The following is a 24,710-nucleotide window of genomic DNA, read 5'->3' as shown; positions in this document are numbered from 1 at the left end:
ATCATCCAGTCCCCCGCCTGGTAACGAGCTCCCCCTCCCCTTCATTACCATCATCCAGTCCCCCGCCTGGTAACGAGCTCCCCCTCCCCTTCATTACCATCATCCAGTCCCCCGCCTGGTAACGAGCTCCCCCCCACCTTCATTACCATCATCCAGTCCCCCGCCTGGTAACGAGCTCCCCCCCCCCGCTTCATTACCATCATCCAGTCCCCCGCCTGGTAACGAGCTCCCCCCCCCCGCTTCATTACCATCATCCAGTCCCCCGCCTGGTAACGAGCTCCCCCCCCCCATTACCATCATCCAGTCCCCCACCTGGTAACGAGCTCCCCCGCCCGCTTCATTACCGTCATCCAGTCCCCCGCCTGGTAACGAGCTCCCCCCCCGCCTCATTACCATCATCCAGTCCCCCACCTGGTAACGAGCTCCCCCACCCCCCTTCATTACCATCATCCAGTCCCCCGCCTGGTAACGAGCTCCCCCCCCCCGCTTCATTATCATCATCCAGTCCCCCGCCTGGTAACGAGCTCCCCCCACCTTCATTACCATCATCCAGTCCCCCGCCTGGTAATGAGCTCCCCCCCCGCTTCATTATCATCATCCAATCCCCCGCCTGGTAACGAGCTCCCCCCCCCCTTCATTACCATCATCCAGTCCCCCGCCTGGTAACGAGCTCCCCCCCCCTTCATTACCATCATCCAGTCCCCTGCCTGGTAACGAGCTCCCCCTCCCCTTCATTACCATCATCCAGTCCCCCGCCTGGTAACGAGCTCCCCTCCCGCTTCATTATCATCATCCAGTCCCCCGCCTGGTAACGAGCTCCCCCCCCACTTCATTATCATCATCCAATCCCCCGCCTGGTAACGAGCTCCCCCCCCCATGGGAATTTTAAAACCTCATTTACATGACAATGGGCGCGCGTGGCTTTTGGGCCGGGCCGGGCCGGGCCGGGCCGGGCCGAAAGGAGGCCCAGCTGGGAGAGACGACAGAGCGCAAACCCGCCCCCCCCCCACTTTTCGACGCCCCGTCGGTCGCTGCGTCTCGGTTTGCGAGCGACGGCGCCGAGGGGCAGCGCCGGAGACGGAAGAGCGCGACCTGGCGCTCCTGCTCCACCTTCCCGGGGCGTCGGGAGGTGGCGCATCCCGGCGGCCTCCGAGCCTGAGTTTTGAAAAGTGCCTCTCGCACTTGGATCCTTTCATTTCGGGTGCTTGTTCTCGCCGAACTTCTGGCAAAGGAACCGACGTCGCCACCGAATGGGCTGCGCGCTGATTGGTGAATGGGGCTGCCAGAAACGCTGTCTGGAAAACGGCGGATGAATTTGTCAGCAAGGCAGCCTGGAGACGCGGTGTTGTTCTCCACGTCCTCTTCACAAAGTGAGAGAGAGGTCGCCGCGCTCGTCTATGCGCTACCGCAACAAAAAGGCAGCCCAGTAGCGCTTTAAAGACTAACAGAATAATTTATTAGGTGATGAGCTTTTGTGACATAGGCCCCACTTCTTCCGACCAGAGCCCTGCCGGAACAGACTCAGTATTCAAGGCACAGAGAACCAAACGCAGTAATCAAGGTTGACAAATCAGAAAAATATTATCAAGGAGAGCAAATTACAGAGTAGAGGGGCGAAGTGGGGGGAGAGTCAAGAACTAGATAAAGCCAGGTATGCAAAAGAGCCTCTATAATGACCTAGAAATTTCCCATTCCGGTTCAAACCACGTGTTAATGTGTCGAATTTGAATATAAAAGAGAGTTCAGCCTCCTCTCTTTCCAAAGTGTTGTGAAAATTCCTCTTCAGTACAACACAAACTTTCAGGTCATTAACAGAACGGCCCGTTCCATTAAAGTGCTGGCTGACAGTGTTGTGAATCAGGACTGTTTTTATGTCTGTTTTATGCCCATTAATTCTTTGTCTGAGAGAGTTTGAAGTCTCTCCGATATACAAAGCATCTGGGCGTTGTTGGCACATGATGGCAGATATGATGTTAGTTGAGGAACATGAGAGTGTGCCCATGATTCTGTGAATAACCTGGGTTTAGGTCCCGTGACTGTATCTGCAGAATAGATATGTGGACAAAGTTGGCAATGGGTTTTGTTGCAAAGAAAAGTCCCAGGATTGCTATTCCTGGGGTATAGACTGTGGTTGTGGGTGAGACTCCTCATAAGGGTGGGAGGTTGTCTGTCTGTAGGAGAGAACAGGCCTGTCACCCAGGGCCTTCTGGAGTGTAGCATCCTGGTTAAGAATAGGTTGTAGGTCTTTAATGATGCGTTGCAGTGGTTTGAGTTCGGGGCTGTAGGTGATGACCAGTGTCGTTCTGTTCTTGGCTTTTTTGGGCCTATCTTGGAGTAGCTGGTCCCTGGGTATTCGTCTGGCCCTGTCGATTTGTTTTTTTACTTCTCCTGGTGGGTAATTCAGGTTTATGAATATTTGGTAAAGATCTTGTAGTTTTTGGTCTCTGTCAGTAGGATCAGAGCAAATGTGATTGTACCTAAGGGCTTGACTGTAAACAATGGATCTAGTCACGTGTGCAGGATGGAAACTAGAAGGGTGTAGATAAGTATAGCGATCAGTAGGTTTTCGGTACAGTGCGGTACTGATCAGGCCATCCTTGATTAGTACTGTAGTGTCCAGGAAATGTATCTCTCGCATGTTGTAATCGAGGCATAAGTTGATGGTGGGGTGCAGATTGTTAAAGTCTCTGTGGAATTCCTCTGGAGTCTCTGTACTATGGGTCCAAATCATAAAGATGTCATCGATGTATCGTAAGTAGAGAAGGCGTAATAGGGGACGAGAGCTGAGGAATCGTTGTTCCAGGTCAGCCATAAATATATTAGCATATTGTGGGGCCATGAAAGCTCATTACCTAATAAATTGTTTTGTTAGTCTTTAAAGTGCTACCAGACTGCTTTTTTGTTTTCATCGTATATACACTAGCACGGCTCTCTCTGTCACTCTTCAACTTAGAAGCAGTTATCAGAGAGGCAGCCATGTTAGTGTGTATTTTCGAGAACAGCAAGAAGTCCTGTGGCACCTTATAGACTAACAGAGATTTTGGAGCCTGAGCTTTCGTGAGCAAAGATCCGCTTCATCAGATGCATCCACGAAGGCTCATGCTCCAAAATCTCTGTTAGTCTACAAGGTGCCACGGGACTTCTTGATGTTTCAGAAGCAGTCGACACTCTTTGTTCTTGCTTCAACTGTTGTCTGAGAGCAGAGCTGGGTTGGGCTCTAACTGTTGCACGTTACAGCAATAGACATTCCAGGAACTGCGGTGCCCCAGTACAAAGGTTGTTTCTTATTGGAGTAATTGAAAGGGAAGTTTCCTTTCTGAGGCCGAGCAGGAAACACACGGGTTATTTTTGCTAGGCCAGGGATGAGCAGTTCCTAAGGAGCAGGGAGCTGTCACCGACTCCAGCCAGAATGGGGCCTCTGGAAGTCTGACGCAGCAGCCACCGGTACAGGACGGTTCTTTAGGAGAGGATCCTTATCTCCTGATTGCAATCAGGGTGCGACAGGGAGGGACTGAAACCACCACCCCGTTCCAGGGCCTGTCCCGCTCTCCCTTTCTGTCAGGTGAAGGGACCGAGAGAGACAGGTTGAACTTGTGTGCGGAACAAAGCTGAACCCCATTTTGGCAGAAATAGGGAAGGAAAGGCCGGGGTTCCGCTCTCTTTCCTTGTAATTTGCTCATTATTTTTCCAACCTCTTCACTGAGCCAGTCACCGCCCATGTAAAGCGACCGGAGGAGAACGGGCCGAACCGGAGGGTCTTAGAACAACTTGGGCCACCACGGAGGTTTCGAAAGTGATAAAAGCTCATCTCCAGGATGTATCAGGTGGGTGAGCGTCTATCGCTTGCAGAGCGTCTCCCTTGTTCCGTGATATCTGCTAGGAGGATGTTTATTCCCTGTGTGAATTAACCGCAAAATGTACCAGAGAGGGAGCCGTGTTAGTCTGCAGCTTGGAGGACAACAAGCAGTCTCGTGGCACCTTATAGGCTAACAGATATTTTGGAGCAGAAGCTTTCGTGGGCAAAGACCCGCTGCATCAGGTGGTTCAGCAACCCCAGGATTCGTGTGCTTGACTTGGAATAGAAACTTTTCTTTAGAACGATATAGTCAAAATGACATATGGGCTGTTTCCCCTTCCCCTCCTTTCATTGTAATGTAACACTAGACCAGGGCAGCGATTTGAGAATTTATTTCTTTGCTCCTATATATAGTTTTCTTTTTTTCCCATGAAAACAGGACCTGATCCTGCTCTCAGTGCAGTGACCGGGGGATTTGCTGTGAATTAATCTACTGTATCTTTCTCTTCTTTAATGCAAGTTATGAACTCATGTGAATCCAGCTTTCTGGAGCAGCATCTTTTCCTGTCATTTCTGATATTTAACAGCTTTGCTTGTGGGACTGAATCTTTTTGCCTATGAAAAGAAATAGAGAAAAAAATCAAGAATCTTGCTCTTTCTTGCTCTCTCTCTGACGCACACACACACTCGCTCTCTCTTCCTCATTCCTTAAAACTTTTTTCTCCATTGATGGAATTAGTACCAATTTTCGTGCTGGCCTGTGTTTTTTAATGTGGATTTTGTAGCGACTCATTAAGGAAACACATTTGTCAGCTTAACTGAATGGCTGTTCTCACACCACTGTGTGAAAGAGTTTTCCTAACAGTGTATGTACTGTAGTTCCATTTATTGTGTCCTCTTTAATGTTTTACAGCACTTCAGTGATTTAACACTAATCAACAGTATAATATTGTAGTGTAATATATATAGTATAGCAGTATAATATATATAATAATACAATACTCTTGTCAGCAAGTTAAAGGAAAGTGGATTGGATAAATGGACGGTAAGAAGGATAGAAAGCTGGCGAGAAGGTTGGTCCCAGCAGGTAGTGATCAATGGCTCGATGTCGGGATGGCGGTTGGTTTCTAGTGGAGAGCCCCAAGGTTCAGTTCTGGGTCCTGTTCTGTTCAACATATTTATCAGTGACCTGGATGAGGGGCTGGATTGCACCCTCAGCAAGTTTGCAGATGATGCTAAGCCTGGGGGAGAGGCAGATACGCTGGAGGGTAGGGTCCAGGGTCCAGGGTCCAGAGTGACGTAGACAAATTGGAAGACTGGGCTGCAAGAAATCTGATGAGGTTCAATAAGGACAAGTGCAGAGTCCTGCACTTGGGCCGGAAGAATCCCAAGCATTGTTACAGGCTGGGGTCCGACTGGCTCGGTAGTAGTTTTGCAGAAAAGGACCTGGGAGTTGTAGTGGACGAGAAGCTGGACATGAGTCAACAGTGTGCCATTGTAGCCAAGAAGGCTAATGGCACATTAGGGTTGTTGCATCAAGAGGAGCGTTGCCAGTAGATCCAGAGAAGTGATTATTCTTCTTTATTCGGCTTTGGTGAGGCCGCATCTGGAGGACTGTGTCCAGTTCTGGGCCCCCAGTTATAGGAAGGATGTGGATACACTGGAGAGGGTCCAGCGGAGGGCAACCAAAGTAATTAGGGGGCTGGAGCATATGACCTATGAAGAAAGGTTGAGGGAATTGGGACTGTTTAGTCTGCAGAAGAGAAGACTGAGGGGGGACTTGATAACAGCCTTCAACTGACTGAAGGGAAGCTGCAAAGAGGCTGGAGAGAGGCTGTTCACAGTGGTCACCGATGGCAGAACATGGAACAATGATCTCAAGTTGCGGCTGGGAAGGTTCAGGCTGAACATCAGGAAAAACTTTTTCACTAGGAGGGTGGTGAAGCACTGAAATGGTCTACCCAGGGGAGTAGTGGAGTCTCCGTCCCTGGAGGTGTTTAAGTCTCGCCTGGACAAAGCCCTGGCTGGGCTGATCTGATGGGTTTGGTCCTGCCTTGGGCAGGGGGCTGGACTCAATGGCTTTTTTAGGTCTCTTCCAGCTCTCTTGTTCTATGATTCTATGAACTCACATTGCACCTGCTGTTTATTAGAGGATTTACTTAGACCCCTGTGGTATCTTAACAACAAGCTTGGGAGAGAGATCTATACACAGAGAGAGAGAGGGTGGGTGGGGACAGATAGGTAGATAGATTTGACGTACTTCCTATTGGAAAGTCTCTCTGTCTCTCCGTTTAAGGATTCCTTCTAAACAGTTAGAGCTTGAACCACCCAATTCGGAGCAGTTTCCTCTGATGGTAACGTAAAGCCAGGTCAGGGTTTGGCTGTGCCAGCAGAACGGGCTGCGCTGCGAATGAGATTGTTTCTCATCAAACCAAACAGAGAAGAGACAATCACTGAACCGAGCGCAGCCCTCACACCTGGCGTAAGCAAGTGCACGTTGAAAGGGGGCTTTGGGTAGGCAGGCGTCCAGGCAGGACGGTGGAGTGCCCCCACCCCAGAGCTCCTACATTCTGGGCCCCAGTTCCTCTTCAGCTGCACTGCTACTTAGCCAGTCGGTCCCCAGCCTGTAACAGCGCTTGGGATTCTTCCGCCCCAAGTGCAGGACTCTGCATTTCTCCTTGTTGAACCGCATCAGATTTCTTTTGTCCCAATCCTCCAATTTGTCTAGGCCACTTTGGACCTTAGCCCTACTCTCCAATGTGTCTACCTGATCCCCTAGCTTAGTGTCACCTGCAAATTTGTTGAGGATGCAATCCATCCCCTCATCCAGGTCATTAATAAATGTATTGAACGGTAGGTGTCCTGGAACTGATCCTGAGGGCAGTACACCTGAACCAGCCGCCAACCAGACATTGAGCCATTGACCTCTACCCTTTGGGCCCATCCATTATGCGAGTTTTCTATCCATCTCAGAGTCCATGTATCCAATCCACACTTCCTTAGCATGTGGACAAGAGTGTTGTGGGAGACCGTATCAAAAGCTTTGCTGAAGTCGAGGTATATCACATCCGCTGACTTCCCCATGTCCACAGAGCCAGTTACTTCATCATAGAAGCTAAGCAGGTTGGTCAGGCAGGACTTGCCCTTGGTGAATCCACGTTGGCTACTTTTCATCACTTTCCCCTCTTCCAAGTGCTCCAGAATGGACTCCTTGAGGATCCCCTCTAAGATTTTTCCAGAAAAAGGTGGACACAATAGATACTCCATAGTCCAGTAGTTCAGGCACTGACGTTCAAGATGGCAGAGCTCTTGATCAAATCTCTTCCCCCCCTCTGCCTTGAGGGAGGACTTGAACCCGCCGCACCCCCAGGCGCGACTGGTGACGTCGGTGCACGCTGAGAACCTGGAATCAGTGGCAGCTGTGGTGTGTGCTGGTGGAGACGGGGCAGGCACCCTATGAGCTGAGGCAGTCCCTGCCCTCCCCCATCAGTGGGGCGCGCGCTGGGGTGGTGAGGCCTGGCCTGAGGGAGAGGGTGATGGCCCTGCCAGGAGACCGCTGTTGGTGGCGAGCCGCTGCTTAAACAGAATTTAGGTGTCTTGTTTAAGGGGCAGCAGCCTCCAGAGCTGCGGAGCAGTCAGCTGTGGCTGGGAGCCCTGCAGAAGTCAGCTAGCAGGGCAGGGGGCCCTGACGAGAGAGCTGGGAGCCTGCAGGGGAGGTGGGCAGCGAAGTGGGAGGCAGGGGAAGGGCAGTGGCCCTGACGGAGAAGCTGGCCTCGTGCTCTGCGGCAGGGGGGTAACAACTTTTCTGACTGGTACCAATCGTTGTGTGTGCGCTGCCCTTAAAAGAGGGGTCACCAAGAATACGGTTTGAGGTTATTTCTCAAGGACCGGCTCCTGCAGGGTCGATTTTCTAACCGAATTTGACAGCCTGGCTCTTCTTGCTGTTGCGGTTGCGGGCCCCGGGGCTGGGGTGACACAGATCAATGGTGGTATCAGCAGGGGGCAAGCACCAGGCCGTGCGCGTCTGCAGCGTGCAGTCTGGCGGTGCCTGGAATGAGTTCAAATCCCTCTTCCCCCTACCTGCCTTTGGCTCTGGGTGGGAGGTTTGGCAGGGGAGGGGTGTGGGCTCTGCGGGGGAGGGGGAGGTTGGCAGGGGAGGGGGTGTGGGCTCTGCGGGGGAGGGGGAGGTTGGCGGGGGAGGGGGTGTGGGCTCGGCAGGGGAGGGGCGCAGGCTGGAGTGGGAATGCGGGAGCGGGTGGGAGTGAAAGCTCTGGCAGGGCGTTTGGGTGCACGAGGGTGGGGTGAGTTGTATCGTGCTGTAGGTCACCCTCCTGTGGCAGTGGCTTCTAGGTGGGGGTCTCCAGCCCATGGGGTCTCCATGTGCTCTGGCCTTCAGGCACTGCCCCCCCGCCAGCTCCCACTGGCTGCAGGGGAGCTTGGCGAGGGGGCAGCGTGCTGAGATGTGCCTCCCTCCCCCATCCCACCCAGGGGCTGCAGCATCGTGCATGTGGAGCAAGTGCAGGCCAGAAGCCACTCCAGCCTGGTGCAGCCCCCCTGGGCCCTTTAAATCCCCTGGTGTTGGTAGGTGGGGCCGAAGCACTTACTGGGGGCTAGTGTGTGGGTGTGGCAGGGAGGGTGGGGGAAAGACCTGGCCCCAAATTTTGCTGGAGCTGGGCCGCAGGGCCAAGAGTATTCCTGGGGTCCATGGGCCCACGTAACTTGCCCCCTCTGTGTTTGGGGAGCTGGGCAGCGACTCAGTCCAGGGTGCGACAGTACCGCTGATCAGAACACTGTCGGAGGCATTACTGGCTCCCTTCTCGCAGGCCTCAGCCAGGCACAGGCGGAAATGTGGGGTAACCTGGATAAACGCAGGTTGGGAGGGAGGGAGGGAGGTTGGTGGTTTTGCAAGGGTGGGGTGGGGAGGGGAGGGAGATCGCAGTCTGCCCAATAACATATGCACTGGTAACAGTATAGCAGGAGTGCCTGAATCCAAGGGCGCGGGGACCCTGGGCCAATCTGGAAAGCGGGAGGTTTGCCACGAATATTTTGTGACCTGTCAGGTGACTTTGGAACTTGCCGCCACAGGAAGTCATCGAGGCCGATAACTTAGAATATATCCAACAAGAGCTTGGGCACTCCTAGAACTCCTGGAAATCAGTGAGTGTCCTAGTTTGCCGTCACTTTTTGGAAGAGTTCTTAAACCTTATCTTCTGTGTATGAACTAACTCCTAACTTCTCCTGAGGTCCTTTCCAGCCCTAGGATTCTGTGAACCATTAGAGACTAGGATGAAACCTAACATGGGGGTAAATTCCTTCCTCTCTGCTTATGGTGAGGTTCCTTCACCGTTCTCTGAAGCATCTGGTACAACTGCTGTCACAAACAGGATGCTGGACTTGATGGACCTTAGCTCTGCCAGAATAACAGTTGCAAAACGATATTGCCATAAACTGGTCATGCTTAATGGCATCTTGCAGACGAACAGATTTATCTGGACACAAGCTTTCACGGGTAAAAGCATCTGTGGTGGGGCTTCATAGAATCCCAGAATCCCAGGGCTGGAAGGGACCTCAGGAGGTCATCGAGTCCAGCCCCTGCTTCAAGCAGGATCAACCCCCACTAAGTCATCCCAGCCAGGACCTTGTCCAGCCGGGACTTAAAAACCTCAAGGGATGGAGAATCCATCATCTCTCTAGGCAACGCATTCCAGTGCTTCACCACCTGCCTGGGGAAGTAGTTTTTCCTAATATCTAACCTACACCTCTCCCTCTTCAACTTCAGACCATTGCTCCTTGTTCTGCCATCTGACAGCACTGAGATTCATATTTGCCTTGAGAATGTATGCCTTTTGCTGGTCAACGTTATTGGCCTCTTGATCCTTGGAGGAAGTCTGGTCCATATTGTGATATTTCTGCTGTTAAACACAAAGCTATATTTTGGTATGCACTGTTCTCTTTCTGCATTTATTTATTTATTTTGCAGTAAAATCTCCCATTTTGGTAAGAAAGTGCAGGCAGTAAGACACGAGACTTCAATCTGCATGTTGGGACTCCTATTGAAAGGCAGATATTTATTAATTCAAATGCTTAAAAAGGACTCAGTGTCATTTCATGCTAATGGGGAAATGGTTAATTGTTTTCCAAAGTGTTAAAAACAGGCATCTTTAAGTTAGCAAGAACGATTACGTGGTTCCCACTTTATAAGCGAAAGTGTTGCTCTAACCTCTTCCTTTCCACACGCAGGTGGTGACTACTTACATGCAGTGGAAAGCGCTGCTTACAGAAGCAGCAGCCGCTCGGGCATTAATGGCATTTTTAGTTGGTCTCTCCCCCACCCCCAGTTGCTCTGACAGCCGGATCACCGAGCGTGCTTCTTAGGGACCGGTATATCGCACACGGAAAGTTTCATTGCCAGTCACGTGCACTGTGTAACACATTTCATTTGTGAGGGCTTGCTTGTTCTTAAGATACCTGTGTTGAGAAGCTCCCTCCAGCACCATCTCTGAAGGAAATAATGAGTTTAGATAAGTCCAAAGTTAACATCATAAGGAGATTTGGTACGGTATGGTTCTTTCAGTTTGCACTCTGTTGGCAAGCGGGCCAAAGTGAATTACACAAGTGAGTTTAGCTAATACAACCTAATACCCCTTGGTTAGTGATTTTTGGGTTTCACTTGATCTCTTTCAGAGTCGCCTGCTATTGGAAGGTTGAGCAGTGAAGTACCGAGGAGTATCTTCAGAATGCTTTTCTTCCCCGTTTCTCATGTATGAAGATTTGCTCGAGACCACAGCCCTGCTCCTTATGAGGTATGTCTGTTTGTATGATACATATCGTCCTTATTGATGAAGTAGAGGAAGAACGTGCAGGCATATATCATAGAATCATAGAACACTAGGACTGGAAGGGACCTCGAGAGGCCATCGAGTCCAGCCCCCTGCCCCCATGGCAGGAACAAGTACTGTCTAAACCATCTCTGATAGACACTTATCTAACCTGTTCTTAAATATCTCCAGCCATGGAGATTCCACAACCTCCCTTGGCAATTTATTCCACTGTTTGACCACCCTGACAGTTAGGAACCTTTTCCTAATGTCCAACCTAAACCTCCCTGGCTGCAGTTTAAGCCCATTGCCCCTTGTTCTATCCTCAGAGGCCAAGAAAAACAAGTTTTCTCCTTCCTCCTTGTGACACCCTTTTAGATACCTGGAAACCGCTATCATGTCACCCCTCAATCTCCTCTTTTCCAAACTAAGCAAGCCCAATTCTTTCACCCTTTCTTCATAGGTCACATTCTCTAGACCTTTAATCATTCTTGTCGCTCTTTTCTGGACCCCCTCTAATTTCTCCACATCTTTCTTGAACTGCGGTGCCCAAAACTGGACACAGTACTCCAGCTGAGGCCTAACCAGCGCAGAGTAGAGCGGAAGAATGAATTCTCGTGCTTAGAGTGTTTAAACTTTAAATGTGTGATCATTTACATCAGACTGTGAGCCCTACTTTCTAGGGTGCAGTGCTGCCGTAACGTAACCAAATTCCTGGGCTATGCGTGGATCATCCACAAAGAGCCCCTAAAAGGTGTGGCTTCCCCCAGAAGGGAGGTTTGCCGGACCCAGGAAGTAACTCTGAAAAGGAGGTCAGGAGAGTGGGTGCTTCTTGCCTGGAAGAGGACAAAAGTTTCAGGAATCAGCCGCACCAAGAGGGAGCTCTCTCTCTCTCTGCTTACAGGAGTGGTAAATGTTGGAAAAAGGAGTTTGGGGGAGAGGTTCTTGTGGGGCCCGGTCGCAGTCAGCGTTCCTCCCAGCCCACGCAGAAGGAATTCTCTTTACGTGCACCCCCACTGTGGCGCTGGTGGGTACCACATCGCCGTCACGCTGGTGCACATAACAGAACGAATGTGGCGGGAGTGAGGCCCAGGGGTTCGGCGAGTGGGAGGTAGCTCAGGGTGAGGCAGAGGGTTAGGGTGCCAGGGCTCTGGCTGGGAGAGAGCAGGCTCTGGGGTGGGTGTGGGGCTGAGGAGTTTGGGGTGCAAGAGAGGGGCTTGGGGTTTGGATATGAGCTCTGGGCTAGGGCTGTGGGCTTTAGGGCAGGGCTGAGGATTAGGGCTTTGGGGTACAGGAAGGTGCTCGGAGCTATGTGGGGTAATGGTTGGGGCTCAGGTTTACCTGAGCAGATTTCTGCAGGGGTGGCAGGTAAAGATTCCTCTCCTGCCAGCTTTGGCTGGTGGGGAAGGGCGCCCTCCTGCTCCAGCCTTGGCAGCTTCAGGGCTTAGGCAGAGAGATCTCTTCCCCCTGGAGCCCTAAATCCCGGAGCAATGCTCGATGGGAAGATACATATCATCGTCACCACTTAGTCTGTGGTACAGCCACCCTCCTACACTGCTGCTGGTGACCAGCTGAGCCCAGAGTCCAGCTCTGAAGGCAGAACCAACGCAAGCCGCAATGCAGACTAACAGAGGGCCTGATATGACACTGTACTGTCCCTTACTGCCGCCGAAAGGGCGCCGCCTTCAGAGCTGGGCGCCCAGCTCCCAGCCACCGCTCTCGGGAAGTGCAGCTCTGCAGTCAGGGCTGACGTAAAGGTGGCAGTCATGTGACGCACACACCCTGCAACGGGAGGGGGCCCAATTTTATATTCTTGTGTCAGGCGCAACATCACCTAGTCACAGCACCGGAGCGGTGGGGTTGAGCGCACTCCCCTCTGGCTGACATCTCACGATGGCTAACCTCACCTAACCTGCAGGCGTTTGTGAATGGCGGTGTAAGGCAACTTCTTCCTCACCATGCATTGCAGAGGACTCTGGATTTGTTAATTCCTGTGATCTCCGAGGCACCTAAAATCTAGATGTTGTCGCCGTGATTCTGAGCTCACAATGCTGAACTTCAGCCTTTGTCACTTGAGCAACAGTCTAGAGCGAGGGGGTGAAAGATAAAAGAGAAAAACCCTTTTCCAGATTCAGGGAATCCTGCCCAGCCTCACCCCAGTCTGCAGAGCCATTGCCCCAGCGGGGAGCGGCCAGGACTGCTGCTGCTGGTATTACATGTTTGTGCCAGAGCAGTGAGGTCTTCAGTGGGAGCCCCTTGGGGCATAGCCAGGAGGCTGTGAATCTGTGCACAGGAGCCTTGCTCAGGCCCTGGCAGCTGTCCCAGGCTAGGGGAAGTTCAGACACTCACACCACCGCAAGCATGACTGAGGCCGCACGACTGGGTGCAGCGTGAGCCTGAGTGACTCACTTTATCTAAAGCTCTTGGTCTGCCACAGAGGTTTGGATGTCGCAGACGCGCCTCACTGAATTCACCCCTGGCATTGGACCCAGGCCAGAGACAGTGTGGCTGCAACAGAGACATCTTAACCCCCCAGCGTCCTGTAGGGAGCTCCCCAGAGAGACCTCACCCCGGGCAGGTGGGGCCACTGTGCTCCAAAACCAGCTTTATATTTATTATTGAAATGAGCCCTCACCCTCTAGGCCTGGCCACTGCCCTCTCAGGCCTTGTGTACGTTGGTGCTTCCCCTTACTTACCGCGTCCCCAGCTTGCTGCACAGATGGTGGCCGTGCACTGAAGACAAACTGCCATTGAATGGGGCGTTTTAACTATCAGGTTACCTGACCCCGGTTAGGCCAGGTGCAGACGAACCTTGTGCCTTTGAATCCGTTCCCTTTTGATAAAGCTCATACCGAGTCCTCCCCAGGCCCTGTGCTGCTGTCACGGCGTCCCACTCACTCGCCACCTGGTTTGTTGTTTCTCCTGTTCCCAGGCCCAGTGACGATGGGGAAGAGTCTCTCCTCCTCCCCCGGCGCTGCAGCGAGCTCCGCTCTGCTCGGGTGCCTGGCCCTCTGCCTCGCCCTGCAGGTTCCCAGGCTGGAGTCAGGTAGGCGCCCCGGCCCCCTCGCTGGGTTTGCTGCTGTTCCGTTACTTGCCATAAACATCCTGCTCACATTGCTGCCTTGTTTGCACCGTGGCTGCTCAACCTGCCTGGTGCGTCTTTGCTCTAGAAGAATTCCCAGGCATTGCTTGGGTCCTTAACTCAACAGTTGTTTGTTTGGTTTTTTTTTAATGTTTCTTCATTTAAATAATTGCTTGGGGGGTGGGGGAGGGGAGGCTGGGGGGGATGGGTTCCATATGCAGCTGTCCCAGGGTGAGAGGACTACTCCAGCCCTCTCACTGTAGCAGCAAGTTGGGGCCAGGTGAGAAGAGCCTGGGGGATGGTGACCTCCTGGACAGGGTGGGCGGGTTACAGGGAGGCAGCCGGCCCCTTTCCCTGGCCTGGTGATTGTCTCTTTTTTTGGAAGGTCTTGTGTATCCCCTGTGCTTCAAGCCCCCCACCCCACTGCACCACCAAACCAGGAGTTAGACAAGAGGAAGCCATGTGCCCAATTTGGTGGCCTCACCGTTTAGGAGCAGTTCTCGAACAAACGGATGGCTGAACCGTCACACTCACCGACAGTCTAACTCTCTCAAATACGTAGCAGATCAGTGTCATGGAGAAACCGCAGGGCGCATCTGCATCTCCGCGACCCACGATTGCTACCTGGGCAGCGTCACGTCTAGCCCAGCCACAAACACACTGCTGCTCTGCCTGGCAGCTGCTAAAGCAGGGCACAATGATTATTTAAAGGAACGCTGCCCCGTTCCCATACACTGTCCTCCCTCCCAGACTGTGCAAGTCACAGATCAGACTTTTCTGCCAAAACCGAGTCATAAAAACTCAACTCTCCTGCGGTGAAGTAACAACCCACTAGTCTTTTATACTGCACCAGGTACATCTGAGTAGGGCTCAGACCTAACCTCATCTCACAATGAGGAGGTACGAATATTTGCTGGCTCCTTCCTTCCAGCCCCCTTGGTGAAGGCCTTACGGTGACCCACTCCACCCCTGGGGCTACCTCCACACCTATTCAGCATTCTGGCTCCATCCCGCTAATTTGACCAGCTCTCTCTTTCCCCGATGTGAGTCTGTGCCTTGAGACCCCACTAGCAGTGCAGTTCCTCAAAGGATGTGAGTCTCTGCCCCTTGTACTTTTGTATCTGCTTCCTTGTCCTGCTCCATTATCTAACCTCTGACTTGTCTGTACAGCCACCATTTGCAGAACGGTTAGGATCTGTTTTCATAGTTTTGCACCTTGCTGGTGCTTACACCATCCCTACACCAGCTGCGATGTCCCCTGCACTGGAAAAGTCCTTGATGTAACAGAATCAACTTCCATTATACCCAAGGTGTCCATGAGAAGTCAGAGGCTTAGTCAGCTATAATACAAAATTTGTCTAAATACATGGACAGTCACATGGAGCATTTAGAGGACTATCTAATTCACTTGATGAATGTTCTGTGATCTGTCTATTTTTGTAGCCCTGTATAAAGAGTATCTGTCTTTGTTATGTGTGTCTTTGTGGGCTGAGGATTGTAATCTCCTCCATACAGGAGGGTTATCCCCTCCCCTCCAGGATTTACAAACCATGGAGGGATGGGGGAATAACTAGTCCTGGGACAGAGAACAGCTCCAGAGAAGAACCACCCCTAAGAAGAATTGCTGGAACTAGTTCAGAGCAGGCCTCAGAAGCCAAAGGGAACACAGGCTTGTGGTATAAACCCGAAAGCCCGGGCTTTTGGCCTACAAACCAACAGGACCTGTTAACGAAGAGGAAAAAACCTCTGGAAAAAGATTTAAAAGACTTTGGAGCCCATCAGAGCATCCAATACGCCAGATGAGAATCCCCTGGGGGAAGTGTAACATGTTCAGACCTTCAGTCGGTTTATGGAAACTTTTCTGTGTTAAGCTTTTGCCCGTTAAGGTCCTTTGCGTTGAAAGAGCTGTTGGAATATGGGCACAGGCTGTTCATAGCCCTGGGAGAGAGGGCAAAGCGCAGTAGGTGGTCTTTGGTTAGGTCAGACGGGGAAACCCACAGTCAACTGGAGCATGGTTGCAAGCGTAAGACCCACAGTGTGGAGGGAGAGGGACGTGGGTCCCGGCCCATAGAAAGGGGATGGCTGAAGGAGGCCTGAGATCTAAGGGACATTCCTGAGCAGACCCCAAAGCGGTCAGAGGGGCAGTTAACATAAGCTTGTGATTCTCTGTGCTCAGACATGCCTGGGGTACTGCCTGGGGATGTGGTGTTCACTTCTGATGCAGGGTGCTCGCTTACTGTGTGTATCACTGCTGCGTTAATGTCATCCCCAATCCCTCGCTGATTTAACTTCCATTTCCCATTCTCCATTTCACAGCACGGTTCACGGTGAGTGGGCCTGACCGTCCAGTCATTGTCTCCCTAGGTGGGGAGGCCGTCCTGCCCTGCCACCTCTCCCCCGTGATGAGCGCTGAGACCATGGAGGTGAGATGGTTCCGATCTCAGTGCTCTGCAGTCGTGCACCTCTACCACAATGGGCAGGAACAGTATGGACAGCAGATGCCAGAATATCAAGGAAGAACTCAGCTCTTGAAGGACGACATCACCAGCAGGAGAGTTTCCCTGAGAATACGCAACATCCAACCCTCTGATGATGGACAGTACAAGTGTTTCTTTCAGTCTAGCGTCTCTTATGAGGACGCTATATTGGAACTACAGGTGGCAGGTCAGTCACTTATCGTGGTACTTCAACAGGTGGATTCAGAGGGCTTATTGTGAGATGACACAATTTGTCTTATAGTGGGACAGTCTGCTCTGGCTGAGGTTTATTCTAGTTTCCTGTTTAACAGCTGTTTTCTTCCTATGAACTGTAAACTCCACCCACGTCCAGTACTCAGTTTGTCTTGAAAACTGCTGTGAATATTCGGAGTCTGGGGCGGGATTAGTAGGGTACGTATAGAGTCAGTAGGGGAAGGGTCTCATCAGACAACCAAACAGTCAGAAAAGTTAGGAGACATTAGCACGGGGCTGGCAATAATTTTTGATGGGAGGCCAAGCCAAGATTTTGGTAAGTATCAAGGGCCGTGCTTTTCTATGGAGTGGGTGCAGGGTCAGGGATGGAGGTAGGCTGCAGAAGGGAGTTGGGGTAGGGCATTGGGGTGCAGGAGGGGGTGTGAGGGTGTGAGTCTACGCTCAGAATTCAGAAGTCCCAGGCAAAATCCAGGCCAGGGTGTTCCTGGTTGTGTTTGGCACCATCTTTGTGCATCTTTTCCCAGTCAGCCCCTCTGATGCCCTCTTCTGTACTCTCTGCAAGTCCCCACAGAGCAGCAATTGAGTCTTCACTTACCTAGACACAGCTGCCCTCTTTATTGCAACTGGAAGGTCACAGCCCCATTGGTCCCTGCCCTTGGCAGCTCTGGGGGACAGGCGTCCTGGAACTAGCTCCATTTTTTCCTTGTAGGGCAGTTCCTCCTGGCTCCCATCCAGGGATGTTCTCAGGTGGTCACTCTGTCCTTTCTGGGCTGATTTGTAGCTGCTTCCTGAAGTGAGGGCTGCTGGCTGTGGCCCTCTGATTAGGTGCTAGAGGCTCCCGAGTGTGGCTACCTGCAGTATAACTGTTCCCCACGCTCACTGCTGCCAGAGGTGATTCTGCAGTATAGCGTCCCTCCTCTCTGCCCTCTCTCTTTCCACGTGATGGAAAACAAATGCATTCTAGGCATCTCCCATTTTCCTGACACGACCAAATCCCGACCTGGCTTTAAATGGGAATAAGAGGAGGCAGCATACCAAACGTGGCGGTCCTAGCTCTCACCGTGGAGGAGGAGTTCTGGAGCAAACGGACTCGCAGACGGAGAGACGCTTGCCTCTAAAATGTATGTAAAGGTTAAGTGCAAAAGCAGTTGAAGAGTTCAGCTTCTCAGCCCTTCAGGTAAGTACTGCTTAGCTTCTTCAGACGGTCCCAAGTTCTGAGTCAACCCTTAGCGTGAGGTGAGAGGCGCCGTCTGTGTTCGTAAAAGTGCCCTTTTTCAAATCTGTGCAGAGGCCATTGCAAGGCTGGCATGGAGCCCTTCTGGCTGCAGACTGGTGCAAATCTGTGCAGAGGCCATTGCAAGGCTGGCATGGAGCCCTTCTGGCTGCAGACTGGTGCAAATCTGTGCAGAGGCCATTGCAAGGCTAGCATGGAGCCCTTCTGGCTGCAGCCTGGTGCAAATCTGTGCAGAGGCCATTGCAAGGCTGGCATGGAGCCCTTCTGGCTGCAGACTGGTGTGGCACATTGTGAGCACCCCACACATTGTGCTGCGGTGGAATCGTAGAGTCCTAGGGCTGGAAGGGAGCTCAGGAGGTCATCAAGTTCAGCCCCCTGCCCAAAACAGGATCTGCTCTGTCCCCAGGTACATTAGCAAGTTTTTCTGGAGGGTCCAGGCTGTTAGGTTCCCTGTCCACAGCCTGCTGACAGGATCCCCCCCCAGTCCCATGCGGCTGCTCCTGGACGCTGCACGTTTACTGCGGTGACCCAGAATGCCAGTTTGCTTCCTTTGGTTTATGGGACGCCTGCCTGAGAGCCTTTTATTTTCATGTGACGCCGCGGAACGACCCTGCTGTGTCCTTGTTCCTCCATGCCCTGTGAGAGCTTGGCACAGACGTCTGCGTTCCTTTTGCTGCTTCATAGCTCTGTCAGCACAGCTCCATTCCCCCTGCTCCCCAGCAATGAGGTCCTGGATCTTCCGCAGCCTCCATGCTGGAGCTTGTCTATGACCCTGGGAATTCATGGCTAGATGTGCGGCTGAGGAGGGCTGCCTGCTCTGCTCACCGTGCTGGTCAAACGGGAAACTGAATTCAGACTTTCCCGGGGCATTTCCTGCACACGTGGAGAGCAGCAGAGCTAAAGATGTGGCCAGAACAGTCATATTGGGGCACCGTGGGATACCTCCAGTAGGCCGAGAACATCCAGTTTCACACTGCTCCCTCTGCGCTGCCCTAAAGATCGACTTTGGCATCACTCCTCCCGAAAAGCCGTACAAAAGTTGACCTTAGGAGCCCTGAAAGTTGGCCAAACGGACCCTGTAATGTGGACTGATTGCTTAGAAAATTGCCCTTTGTTTACCTGCTGGGCCCAGACTAGCTGGAGTTGGTGGACGGCTGCTCCGCTCTTCTGGCAGGAGCTGAACAAAAGTGGCACTTAGGCTGCGTCTACACGTGCACGCTACTTCGAAGTAGCGGCAGTAACTTCGAAATAGCGCCCGTCACGTCTACACGTGTTGGGCGCTATTTCGAAGTTGAAATCGACGTTAGGCGGCGAGACGTCGAAGTCGCTAACCCCATGAGCGGATGGGAATAGCGCCCTACTTCGACGTTCAACATCGAAGTAGGGAGGTGTAGACGATCCGCGTCCCGCAACATCGAAATAGCGGGGTCCTCCATGGCGGCCATCAGCTGGGGGGTTGAGAGATACTCTCTCTCCAGCCCTTGCGGGGCTCTGTGGTCACCGTGGGCAGCAGCCCTTAGCCCAGGGCTTCTGGCTGCTGCTGCTGCAGCTGGGGGTCCGTGCTGCATATACAGGGTCTGCAACTAGTTGTTGGCTCTGTGTATCTTGCACTGTTTAATGAAAGTGTGTCTGGGAGGGGCCCTTTAAGGGAGCGACTTGCTGTTGAGTCCGCCCCGTGACCCTGTCTGCAGCTGTGCCTGGCTCCCTTATTTCGATGTGTGCTACTTTGCCGTGTAGACGTTCCCTCGCTGTGCCTATTTCGATGTTGGGCTGAGCAACGTCGAAGTTGAACATCGACGTTGCCAGCCCTGGAGGACGTGTAGACGTTATTCATCGAAATAGTCTATTTCGATGTCGCAACATCGAAATAAGCTATTTCGAAGTTGGGTGCACGTGTAGACGTAGCCTTAGTGTTTAAACGGAACAGAAGAAGAAGCCATGAGGGAGTGGGGTATTACATAGAATTTTCACCTGAGACCCTTTAACCTCAGTTCTTGTCTGTGGGCTCTTGGGTATTTCCCATGAGTCTGTTAGAGGTGGACCCAATCCTTGAGAGTCACACCCCTTTTTTGGAGAGCAATCCTTAACTTCTGCTCTCCTCCGGTCACGTATCCTGAGCGGGAAGGTCCAGATACCATCCCTTCTCTGCCTCTCCTTGTAGATTGTTTCCCTGTCTAGGCTTGTCTGTGAAATTTGCAAACAGCCGAAGGGCCTCCTGCCCACAGACTGAGTCCACAAGAAAGAAATCCGTTTGAATTCACGCTTTTGGTTAAGGCACAAGGTACTTGTTTCAAATTAAGGTAATTTTATTTCAGTTTAGCTAATCAGTAGTAAGAAACTCTAACTATGATCTGGTGTAGGAGACAATTATTTGTTATCTGGTATGTGGGTTTGTTTGGCTGAGTATATTTCCTGGCTTTCAGAGGTACCAGTTTTCTGCTATCCGCTTCTGCACTCTGAAAGGTACAAGTCCTCCCAAGGAAATCTGAACACTCCTATAACAAAGATTTGTGTTAGTGAATTAATTTAATTCTTGTCTACACATACACGTACTTTGGTTTTGATGCGCTAGTATAAACCTCTAGGTGGACTTCCTTAAATGCATTTGAAAATGGTTTCTGTTGACTTACCTTGAGTCAATTCCTTCCTGATTTAAGAGCATCTTCAGAGAGATTTGCACTTGGTAGGGTTTTACCCTGGCTCTGCCTCTTTTGCCTGAGTTCTTGCCTCTCCCATGTTCTTCCTCTGCTGGAACCCTGAGCCCGTCCACTCCCATGGCCAAGGAGCCCTGCCCCAGCAGCCTACAGTCCTGGTACGTTACCCAGCCCCGTCTACCCTCTGCACCCACCCCAGCCCCTGGCTGTCCCCAGCACTGGGCCAGCCTTCCCAAATAACACTGCCAGGCATCCCCAGCCACCACAAGTGCCGAGACGTCGGTCGGCGGCTTTAGCTCCAGCCCCCACTCGTTTCAGGGGATAGTTTTAGGTAGGGTGGGAGGCGATCAGCCTGGGCTGCAGTGGAAGAAGAGGAGTCAGGAAGGGGCCTTGGAGCAGAGCGTGGGCAGTGCTGTGCCTGGCTGTTTGGAGAGACTTAGCCTGCCCCGGCCTATGATACCCACCACCCTTAAGACTGTGCATAGAACAGCCCTGACATCATGAAAGTTTGTGCCCTAATCCCAAATACGTTTGTTAAAGTGCCACGGGACTCCTTGTTTGTGTTCGTGTTACTACGTAGCCAATGTGCATCTGGCCAGAGTAAGTGACCAGCTGCACCCTGGACTCACATTCGATCACTAGTTTAATAGGAAATGGCTGCTGACAACTGTAACGAAGCTTCTGGCTCATTACCGGGCACTGTGTGATTGTCATAAATTAATTTATTTCTTCTTCAGATCTGGGCTCTGCTCCTGCCATCTATGTGGAGGGACATCAGGATGGAGGGATCCGGCTGGTGTGTCGCTCATCTGGATGGTACCCGCAGCCCGAGGTGCTGTGGAGAGATCACCGGGGGCAGCGCTTACCATCAGCGTCTGAAAACACATCACCTGGTGCCAATGGCCTGTTTCAGACAGAAACTGCTATTATCATCACAGAAGAGTCCAACCAGAAAGTGTCCTGTTGTGTCAGGAACCCCCGACTCAACCAGCAGAGAGAGTCAGAGATTTCCATAGCAGGTCAGTGCTCATCCGTGCCGTACGTGGCTAGACCAAGATGCTATTTATGGCCCTGGACCTTCAAGGTGCTGAGCACTTCCTGTAAAGTCCTGAGCAACCTCACATGTCCACAGTAGCGCTCAGCTGAGCCCTCAAGGATTCACGTGTTCTTAGTGCAGCCTCACGGTACGGAGGCAGCGCAGAGGAGGCAGGAGGGATAAAACACGACAGAGGCCCCGCAGTGGCTACAAGCACTTCCGCACTGAAACCGAACAAGAGGCTGACCCACGTGTGGCCCAGCTGGGTGAGGTCATACCCAGTGCAGGGCGAGTGTGCCTGTCTGCCTTGGGAACTAGTGGAGTGTGCCTGCAATTCCCGGCTTTGTTCTTCCCCACCCAGTGTCTGTGTTTGTCTTAAGACCATAACAACAGCCACACTGGGTCAGGCCTGTGTCCTGTCTGCCGATAGTGACCAGTGCCAGGTGCCCCAGAGGGAGTGCACCAAACAGGTAGCGAACAAGCGATCTCTGTCCTGCCATCCATCTCCAGCCTCTGACAAACAGAGGCCAGGGACACCATTCCGCACCCAGCCTGGCTAACAGCCATTAAGAGACCCAACCTCCATGGATTTATCTAGCTCTTTTTTAAACCCTGTTATAGTCCTGGCCTTCACAGCCTCCTCCGGCGAGGAGTTCCACAGGTTAACGATGTGCTTGTGTGAAGAAGAACTTCCTTTTATTGGTTTTAAACCTGCTGCCCATTAATTTCATTTGGCGTCCTCTAGGTCTGATATTATGGGAACAAGTAAATAACTTTTCTGTATTCACCCTCTCCACACCACTCATAATTTTATACACTTCTATCATATCCCCCCTTTGTCTCCTCTTCTCTAAGTTGAAAAGTCGTAATCTCTTTAATCTCTCTTCATGTGGGACCCATTTCAAACCCCTAATCAATTTATTGCCCTTTTCTGAACCATTTCTAGTGCCAATATGTCTCTTTTGAGATGAGGGGACCACATCTGTACATGATATTCCAGATGTGGGCGTACCATGGCTTTATATAACAGCAATAGGATATTCTCCGTCTCATTCTCTATCCTTTTTTTTTTAATGATTCCTGGCACCCTGTTTGCTTTTTGGACTGCGCTGCACACGGCGTGGATGTTTTCAGAGAACTATCCACGATGACTCCAAGATCTCTTTCCTGATTAGTTGTCACCAAAGTAGCCCCCATCATCCCGTATGTATAGTTAGTGTGAATAAATGTAATTTGCCATTTTGTAGCCCACTCACTCAGTTGTGTGAGATCTTTTTGAAGTTCTTCACAGTCTGCTTTGGTCTTAGCTGTCTTGAGCAGTTTAGTATCATCTGTAAGCTTTGCCACCTCACAATTTATCCCTTTCTCCAGATCATTCATGAATAAGATGAATAGGATTGGTCCTAGAACTGACCCTTGGGGAACACCATTAGTTACCTCTCTCCATTCTGAAAATCTGCCATTTATTCCTACCCTTTGTTTCCTGTCTTTTAACCGGTTCTCAATCCACGAAAGGATCTTCCCTCTTATCCCATGATTATTCCTCTTTGTTCGGCTTTGGTGAGGCCGCATCTGGAGGACTGTGTCCAGTTCTGGGCCCCCAGTTATAGGAAGGATGTGGATACACCAGAGAGGGTCTGGCGGAGGGCAACCAAAATAACTGGGGGGCCGGAGCGTATGACCTATGAAGAAAGGTTGAGGGAACTGGGACTGTTTAGTCTGCAGAAGACAAGACTGAGGGGGGACTTGATAACAGCCTTCAACTGACTGAAGGGAGGCTGCAAAGAGGCTGGAGAGAGGCTGTTCACAGTGGTCACCGATGGCAGAACACGGAACAATGGTCTCACGTTGCGGTTGGGAAGGTCCAGGTTGAACATTAGGAAAAACTTTTTCCCTAGGAGGGCGGTGAAGCACTGGGATGGTCCACCCAGGGGAGTAGTGGAGTCTCCGTCCCTGGAGGTGGTTAAGTCTCACCTGGACAAAGCCCTGGCGGGGCTGATCTGATGGGTTTGGTCCTGCCTAGGGCAGGGGGCTGGACTCGATGGCTTTTTTAGGTCTCTTCCAGCTCTATTGTTCTGTGATTCTATGAACTTAATTTGCGTAAGAGCCTTTGGACAGGCACCTTGTCAAGGGTTTCTGGAAATTCAAGTGCACTATTGTGTTGGGGTTCAGGGGCCAATACACCAGGCCTTATGGAGAAGCCCAAAGTGCTAGTCCTTATCCTTCTCCCCATCAACGCCAGTGTGGTCATCCTGGTATCTCCCCCACCCAGGGCCACAAGGGATAGAGCTGTTATAATGTGTTATGCTAATGCCCACTGGGGTTCAAACATACAGTAAATTCTTTCGTATCTGGCAGCCCCAGCACCAGGAGGTTGCTGGATATTCAGATTTTCTGGATAACAGAGAGGTATACCTAGCAATGCATAACACTGAAGGAAAGCAAGATTAGATATTAAGCCCAAAATGTCTGCAGAGTACTTTATTTACCAACAAGTCATATGATGCACTGTAAACCTAGCCTGTATTTGCTGTATTACTTTCACTCTCCTGCGCTAACATAAAATGGAACTAACGTTGACTTACGGTTAAGACGCTGGCTGCTTGAGCGTTCCGGATGACAGAATGCTGGATGTGACAGAGTTACGAAGGTTTTAACCCCTTTTCCTCACTTGAACTTCCATAGATCGTTACCGCTGAGATGCTCCATTCCTCATAGGTGAATTCAGTTGTTCCCCTTGTACTCACTAACATTTACACTGCTCTGTCAATGTAGTAATAGACAGGCTTTTATCCTGGCCACCAGTGGTCAGCTTGTGAGGTCTGTAAGTCTCACATAGACATTAGAATTCAGACTCAGTACTTCTTTTCAGAACATCGGGATATCAGACAGAGTCACAAGCTCAGCAGATTTATTATTAAAGTACTTATGCTAATGTATGGTACGTCTCGAGGCCTAATTTGGTTAAGTCTGATATTTAACATACCCAAGGCCTATAAGCCTGTGTTACAACTTATATTTGACCTCTATATCTGAAATATATCTAAGATATTTAGCATCAGCTACAGGGGAATAGCATAGCAGGTGTCCACCCTTTTCCCTCCCTAATGTAGTAGTAGTAGGCATCCTTCAGTCTGCACAGACTATGGATCGCGCCCTTTAAAGTTCCAATTGAGGACTTCATTTACAGCGTCTGTTGTGACTGTAAAGACCCACACGAGAGTGACAGTCCTTGCTGCATCTCTTGCAGATGTAGTAGGTGTCTGGCAAGTCCTTATTGTGCTTTCTGTGCTCTCGCTTCTCCTCTGCTAGCTGTCTGATCCTCATCTCGCCCTTCTGAAGGCCCTTGTGTAACCCCTGCCTCCATCTGCTGCGGTCGTCTGCGAGTTCTTCCCAGTTG

The 24,710-nt window shown here is 51.3% G+C and overlaps 1 protein-coding gene across 1 annotated transcript in view; it reads left to right on the top strand.

Annotated features, from left to right (window-relative positions):
* Positions 1–3,142: 3,142 nt before the first annotated feature.
* The window catches only part of LOC142024978 (butyrophilin subfamily 1 member A1-like), a 32,731-nt gene continuing 11,163 nt past the window's right edge, over positions 3,143–24,710 (top strand). Inside the window, exons 1-5 of the mRNA XM_075017374.1 lie at positions 3,143–3,824; positions 10,481–10,599; positions 13,547–13,660; positions 16,013–16,360; positions 21,012–21,293. Coding sequence (XP_074873475.1) covers positions 13,558–13,660; positions 16,013–16,360; positions 21,012–21,293 — 733 coding nt within the window. The 5' untranslated portion in view covers positions 3,143–3,824; positions 10,481–10,599; positions 13,547–13,557. The remainder of the gene's footprint in view (positions 3,825–10,480; positions 10,600–13,546; positions 13,661–16,012; positions 16,361–21,011; positions 21,294–24,710) is intronic.

The sequence above is a fragment of the Carettochelys insculpta genome, chromosome 22, assembly GCF_033958435.1.
Source record: "Carettochelys insculpta isolate YL-2023 chromosome 22, ASM3395843v1, whole genome shotgun sequence".
NCBI classification, from domain to species: Eukaryota; Metazoa; Chordata; order Testudines; family Carettochelyidae; genus Carettochelys; species Carettochelys insculpta.
Note: the sequence above shows the minus strand (reverse complement) of the source record. Positions and strands in the feature narration are given on the sequence as shown.